At 49.4% G+C, this 7,103-nt stretch overlaps 3 protein-coding genes across 3 annotated transcripts; all 3 read left to right on the top strand.

The window, feature by feature from the left end:
• The first annotated feature begins 475 nt into the window (after nucleotides 1–475).
• LOC138354072 (uncharacterized) lies at nucleotides 476–844 on the top strand. Its single transcript, XM_069307786.1, has one exon. It carries the CDS (start codon nucleotides 476–478, stop codon nucleotides 842–844), a length of 369 nt encoding a protein of 122 aa, XP_069163887.1.
• Nucleotides 845–1,566: 722 nt separating this feature from the next.
• LOC123771159 (collagen alpha-1(V) chain-like) lies at nucleotides 1,567–2,565 on the top strand. Its single transcript, XM_045763612.2, has one exon. The coding sequence runs from the start codon at nucleotides 1,567–1,569 to the stop codon at nucleotides 2,563–2,565; it is 999 nt and encodes a 332-aa protein (XP_045619568.2).
• A 1,020-nt stretch (nucleotides 2,566–3,585) lies between these two features.
• On the top strand, nucleotides 3,586–4,125 carry LOC138354071 (seminal vesicle major clotting proteins-like). Its single transcript, XM_069307785.1, has one exon. It carries the CDS (start codon nucleotides 3,586–3,588, stop codon nucleotides 4,123–4,125), a length of 540 nt encoding a protein of 179 aa, XP_069163886.1.
• Nucleotides 4,126–7,103: the final 2,978 nt, after the last annotated feature.

Below are 7,103 nucleotides of genomic sequence, written 5' to 3'. Positions count from 1 at the left end.
ACCAGCCATGGTGTCATCACCAGCCATGGCGTCACCACCAGCAATGGCGTCACTACCAGCCATGGTGTCATCACCAGCCATGGCGTCATAACCAGCCATGGCGTCACTACCAGCCATGGTGTCATAACCAGCCATGGTGTCATAACTAGCCATGGCGTCACAACCAGCCATGGTGTCATCACCAGCCATGGTGTCATAACCAGCCATGGTGTCATCACCAGCCATGGCGTCATAACCAGCCATGGCGTCACTACCAGCCATGGTGTCATCACCAGCCATGGTGTCATCACCAGCCATGGCGTCATAACCAGCCATGGCGTCATAACCAGCCATGGCGTCATCACCAGCCATGGCGTCACTACCAGCCATGGTGTCACCACCAGCCATGGCATCACTACCAGCCATGGTGTCATCACCAGCCATGGCGTCATAACCAGCCATGGCGTCACGACCTGCTATGGCGTCACCACCAGCCATGGCGTCAACACCAGCCATGGCATCACCACCAGCCATGGCGTCACGACCTGCTATGGCGTCAACACCAGCCATGGCATCATCACCAGCCATGGCGTCACCACCAGCCATGGCGTCAACACCAGCCATGGCATCATCACCAGCCATGGCGTCACCACCAGCCATGGCGTCAACACCAGCCATGGCATCATCACCAGCCATGGGGTCACCTCCAGCCATGACATCATCACCAGCAATTGCGTCACAACCAGTCATGGAATCACCACCAGCCATGTCGTTACCACCAGCTGTGGCGTCACCACAAGCCATGACATCGTCAACATTAACCATGTCGTCACCACCAGCCAAGGCATCGTCAACACCATCCTAGGTATCGTCACTACCGGCCATGCCATCGTCACCACCAGCAATGGCATCGTCACCACCAGCTATTGCAACATGGCCTCCAGCCATGGAATCGTCACCACCAGCCATGGCATCACCACCATCCATGGCGTCACCACCACCCATTGCGTTACCACCAGCCATGGCATCATTACCAGTCATGGTGTAACCACCAGCCATGGTGTCAACACCAGCTATGGTGTCACCTCCAGCGTGGCATCATCACCATCAGCCATGGCGTTATCCCCAATCATGGGGTCATCACCACCAGCCATGGCGTCACCACCAGACATGGAGTCATCACCAGCAATGGCGTCATCACCAGCCAAGGCATCACTATTAGCTATCGAGTCACCACCAGCCATGGCGTCACTACCAACAATGGTGTCATCACCAGCTATGACGTCATCACCAGCCATGGTGTCATTACCAACTATGGTTTCGTTACCTGCCATGGCATCACCACCAGCCTCGAATCACCAAATACACACAGGTGGTACTTACTCGGTTGTACAGCCGTCACTCACGCACACACACGTCCTACCATACACTGGCACAATGCTTGTAGGTGGCTAACACAGGCAAATACGAAGAGTTCCCGGATTCTGCCTGTTCCCACGGATTAACGTCGCCGTTGGTGGCTCATGGAGATGTATTAGTAGCTACCGCCACTTTGCCTTTACTCAGCTGGCCGACTGAGCAAAGATTATGTCTAACACAGGCGATGGCTGGATGCAGAATGCCTACAATACAGCTAGGTTCAGGCAAGGTGTCAGCTTCCTGGTCCACCCTTCCTGGCTTCCTGGCCCCCTTGTGGAGGACCGGCTTCCAGGCCTCTTTGAGGAGGACTGGCTTCCCGGCCCTCTTGACGAGGACCGGCTTCCTGGCCCCCTTGACGAGGACCGGCTTCCCGGCCCCCTTGACGAGGACCGGCTTCCTGACCCCCTTGACGAGGACCGGCTTCCCGGCCCCCTTGACGAGGACCGGCTTCCCGGCCCCCTTGACGAGGACCGGCTTCCTGGCCCCCTTGACGAGGACCGGCTTCCCGGCCCCCTTGACGAGGACCGGCTTCCTGGCCCCCTTGTGGAGGACCGGTTTCCCGGCCCCTTTGAGGAGGACCGGCTTCCGGGCCCCTTTGAGGAGGACCGGCTTCCCGGCCCCCTTGACGAGGACCGGCTTCCTGGCCCCCTTGTGGAGGACCGGCTTCCCGGCCCCCTTGACGAGGACCGGCTTCCCGGCCCCCTTGACGAGGACCGGCTTCCTGGCCCCCTTGACGAGGACCGGCTTCCCGGCCCCCTTGACGAGGACCGGCTTCCTGGCCCCCTTGTGGAGGACCGGCTTCCCGGCCCCTTTGAGGAGGACCGGCTTCCGGGCCCCTTTGAGGAGGACCGGCTTCCCGGCCCCCTTGACGAGGACCGGCTTCCTGGCCCCCTTGTGGAGGACCGGCTTCCGGGCCCCTTTGAGGAGGACCGGTTTCCCGGCCCCCTTGACGAGGACAGGCTTCCCGGCCCCCTTGACGAGGACAGGCTTCCCGGCCCCCTTGACGAGGACCGGCTTCCCGGCCCCCTTGACGAGGACCGGCTTCCCGGCCCCCTTGACGAGGACAGGCTTCCTGGCACCCTTGACGAGGACCGGCTTCCCGGCCCCCTTGACGAGGACCGGCTTCCTAGTCCTCCTCAAACGAATCAATCTAAGAAAGGCATATAGAGGTCTACCTCCTTGGCCAATCACAGCCTAGCTTCCTTGGCCCTCAAGGAGGCCTCCAAGATGGCCGCCTGCGTTGCTATGGGGACAGAGCGGGTGGCGGTTGGCTCACGCCCCCTCAGCTACTCCGGTCTGTCATACCATTTCCATGTCATACCTGTACTTATATGTTTAGGGAACTATAATTAATTCCTTACACTCGGCAGGTAATTGTGTGTTGGAGTTACAAGTATCTGAGAAGACCAATATAACTGTGATTGCAGCCACTAACTGTACATCAAGCCTTGTAGGCCTCCAGACAGCCGCCATTACGTGGCACTCTGAGGCATAGGGCCACACCTAATTCAGATGCTACAATTACACAGCCTTTGCATTCTCCACCAACAGTATCATCTAAGGCCCCCTTTTATTTTATACTGTAGATAGATTAATTATAATTACAGTAGATTAGACCACCATATGGTATGATTTTAAATTTATATATCAAAGACTAGGTAAACAATATGTGGTTTAGGAAGGATCCACCTCTAATTGGTTTAAGCTACAAATTGTCCCCACAACTGTGTGTGAAATATTTTTGCAGGCTGAATTAGAATATATAGAGTCCACTACTAACTAACTAAGAACTAAGAACTAAATCAGAAGAAAAATAATCAAATAAAAAAATATAATATTAAAGTCAATTAAAAAATAAAAATAAAGTAAATATTTTAATATTCACAGAATAAAAACAATTAAAGCTTGCTAATATTTTCCGCAGGTGGTCATGCCATTGCTGGTTGTGACGCTATGGCTTGAGGTGACGCCATGGCTGGAGGTGACGCCATGGCTGGTGGTGACGCCATGGCTGGAGGTGACGCCATGGCTGGTGGTGACGCCATGGCTGGTGGTGACGCCATGGCTGGTGGTGACGCCATGGCTGGTGGTGACGCCATGGCTGGTGGTGACGCCATGGCTGGAGGTGACGCCATGGCTGGTGGTGACGCCATGGCTGGAGGTGACGCCATTGCTGGTGGTGACGCCATGGCTGGAGGTGACGCCATTGCTGGTGGTGACGCCATGGCTGGTGGTGACGCCATGGCTGGAGGTGACGCAATGGCTGGTGGAGACGCCATTAATGGTGATGACGTCATGGAAAGTGATGACACCATGGCTGGTGATGACACCATGTCTGGTGATGACTCCATGGCTGGTGGTGACGCCATGGCTGGTGGTGACGCAATGGCTGGTGGAGACGCCATTGCTGGTGGTGACGCCATGGCTGGTGATGACGCCATGGCTGGTGGTGACGCAATGGCTGGTGGAGACGCCATTAATGGTGATGACGCCATGGAAAGTGATGACACCAGGGCTGGTGATAACTCCATGGCTGGTGTTGACTCTATGGCTGGTGGTGACGCAATGGCTGGTGGTGACGCCATGAATGGTGATGACACAATAGCTAGGGATGATTTCATTGCTGGTGGTGGCGCAATAGCTGGTGGTGACGCAAAGGCTGATGATGACGCAATGGCTGGTGGTGATGCCACCAGTTTTGAGTTCAGATATGAAGGGAAGGCATAGTACAGTTCTACTAGTGTTGGAAGCAGGTTTAGGATGAAAGAAATTGTTGATGACATTTTTGCTTTATGGCCTCATGACCTTAATCTTTTCCAGCCTTTCCTCGCCTCTCTTAACAATCTGGTTCCTTCTATCCATTTCAAAGTTGAGTGGGAATCTAATTCCCTCCTTCCTTTTCTTGATGTTCATGTTCACAGCTCTGTGTCTGGGTTCTCTTTCTCTGTCTACCGTAAACCCATGCATAGTGGCATGTACATTCACTTCTTTTCCTACCATCCTCCTTCTGTTAAGAAAAGTATCCTCGTCTCTCTGTTCCTCCGCGCTCTATGCATCAGCGACCCTCAGTTTCTTGATTCTGAAATTGCCTTTATCTACAAATCCTTCTCTCGCCTTGGTTATCCTTTGCATTTCATCAACTGTGCCTACTCTCAAGCTAAACGAAATTTCTTTCATCCTAAACCTGCCTCCAACACTAGTAGCACTGTAGTATGCCTTCCCTTCATATCTGAACTCAAAACTTTTACCAATACCTTTCGTCCTCTTGACATTAAACTCGCCTTTCGACAAACTAACACACTTCGTAGCAATCTAGTTCACACTGCTCATCCTGCTTCTAATGCTGCTGGCGTCTACTCTATTTCCTGTTCATCTTGTCCTCTCCAATACTTTGGCGAAACTGGCCGTACACTGAATGACAGACTTAAAGAACACAAGAGAAGTGTTAAGTCTGCAGACACTAAAAATGCTCTCTTCTGCCATGTGAGGGATTCTAATCATCCCATTGATTGGTCTTCCTCCAAAATAATCTTTCCTGCCTCTACTCTACACAGACGCCGTCTTGTATAATCGGCTCTAATACACAATGTACCCAACATGAACTTGAGTCCTGGCTTTGTTGATGTGGACTCTTCCCTTTCACAGTATATACTCAAATGCTCTAATTTTTCTAACAAACGTGACTTAACACAAGCTTACCCTTTCCATTTATCTTTCTTTCTCTTTCCATTTCTTTCTCTCTTCTCCCCTTTTTCTGTTCATTGTCTTCTCCTACGCTCCCTTGCTATCCTCTTCCTATTCCTATTACTATCTCCTTCGGTGGTTATAATGGGAGCTGCCTCGTATGGGCCAATAGGCCCTCTGCAGTTCTCATTAGTACTACTATCCCCTACACCTTACTTTCCTCCTCAGCTCTCTCTTGCCTATTTATTGCCTATCTCTACCTCCTCATCACAATCGACTTGAGAATGGTCCAGGACGGACCGAAACGTCGTCGTCCCTTCAACTTCTAGTGTGTGGTCTGGTCAACATACTTCAGCCACGTTATTGTGACTCATCGCCTGTATATCAATCCTGCCTAACTTGTCAAAAATATTTGAAAAACTAATCTACAAGCAGCTTTACTCTTATCTAGCCAAACACAATATACTTAGCTCTTGTCAATATGGCTTCAGACCCCAAAAAAGCACTAACGATGCACTTATTAGTATGATTAACTTGATTCATGCAGCACTTGATAAAAAAGAGTACCCTGTTGGGTTATTTGTGGACCTGCGTAAGGCTTTTGACACTGTCAACCACCAAAATCTTCTTCTTAAAATACATCATTATGGAGTCAGAGGACACTCCCAGCAATACCTCAAATCTTACCTTACTGACAGGCTTCAGTATGTTTCTGAATAATTCAATTTCTCCCACCCTACCCATCAACATCGGTGTTCCTCAGGGCAGCATACTTGGCCATCTCCACTTTCTCATCTACATTAATGATCTTCCAAATGCCTCCCAACACCTCAAACCAATTCTATTTGCTGACGACACAACCTTCATTTACTCCAGTCCTGACCCCCTTGCTCTGAATGCTACAGTAAATACTGAGCTAAATAAAGTACATCTTTGGCTAACTGCCAACAAACTCACCCTTAACATTGACAAAACTTTCTATATTCTGTTTGGCAATAAATCCTCTAATCAAATAAATCTCAAAATAAACAATACCCAAAGTTGTAACAAATTAGATGGCAAATTCCTTGGCGTTCTCATTGACCTCAAGCTGAATTTCCAGGGATACATTCTAAATATATCAAAAAAAGTTTCAAGAACTGTTGGCATTCTTTCTAAGATCAGATATTATGTACCCCGCCCTGCCCTGGTGACTCTCTCTATTACTCCCTCATCTCTCCATATCTCAACCATATCATATGTGCTTGGGGTTCTACTACCCAAAATCTTTTACGTCCTCTAATTACTCAACACAAAGCTGCTATTAGGACAATATCAAACTCTGGCCACAGACATCACTTGGTACCCCTACTCAAATCTCTGAATATGTTAGATATTAAGTCGCTGCACATTCTCTCATGTGTATTATAAATATATATAAAACGCTGAACTGTAATGCCAATCCTGACCTCAAAAGCTTCATTGAAGGTTGTAACAGAACCCATGAGCACCACACCAGTAATAAATACAGTTTTGATATTCCAAGAGTACGAATTAATCAAACTAGAAATGATCTACAAGTCAAGGGACCCAGTGTGAGATTTTTTTCTACGCCTACCTCATTTAGGAGGTGGACTACAAGTTTAAAGGCTGCTCACGGCAGTTAAGCATGAGTCCAATAGATAAAGGAAAAGCGGGAGCAAACCGCCAGGCCTTCACCACTAGGGTGAAAACCTGTCCACAATAGGCCGCTGGCTCCTCATAGTTAAACATCACGTTAAAATTAATAAAGGTTAACCGACGGGTTCTCACAATCAAATATTTATATTTGATGTGGCGCTATGAATTTGAATTCGAATTCCCAAGAACAGCCATCATATCAAGATCACATCAACATTTAATCGTAATATGCAGAAATATGGTGGAATAATATGGTTGAAGGGTTGACAACAAAGACCGTTTCTATAACATAACGATTTATTAATAACAAGAGACTAACTACTACATTACCGAGTTTACGTTACGTTAATGTCCATCCAGTG

The sequence above is a fragment of the Procambarus clarkii genome, chromosome 61 (assembly GCF_040958095.1).
Source record: "Procambarus clarkii isolate CNS0578487 chromosome 61, FALCON_Pclarkii_2.0, whole genome shotgun sequence".
NCBI classification, from domain to species: Eukaryota; Metazoa; Arthropoda; class Malacostraca; order Decapoda; family Cambaridae; genus Procambarus; species Procambarus clarkii.
Note: the sequence above shows the minus strand (reverse complement) of the source record. Positions and strands in the feature narration are given on the sequence as shown.

Coding starts and splice junctions, on each gene's coding strand:
- LOC138354072 (XM_069307786.1), top strand. CDS start 476: ATGGCGTCAACACCAGCCATGGCATCACCACCAGCCATGGCGTCACGA.
- LOC123771159 (XM_045763612.2), top strand. CDS start 1,567: ATGTCTAACACAGGCGATGGCTGGATGCAGAATGCCTACAATACAGCT.
- LOC138354071 (XM_069307785.1), top strand. CDS start 3,586: ATGGCTGGAGGTGACGCCATTGCTGGTGGTGACGCCATGGCTGGTGGT.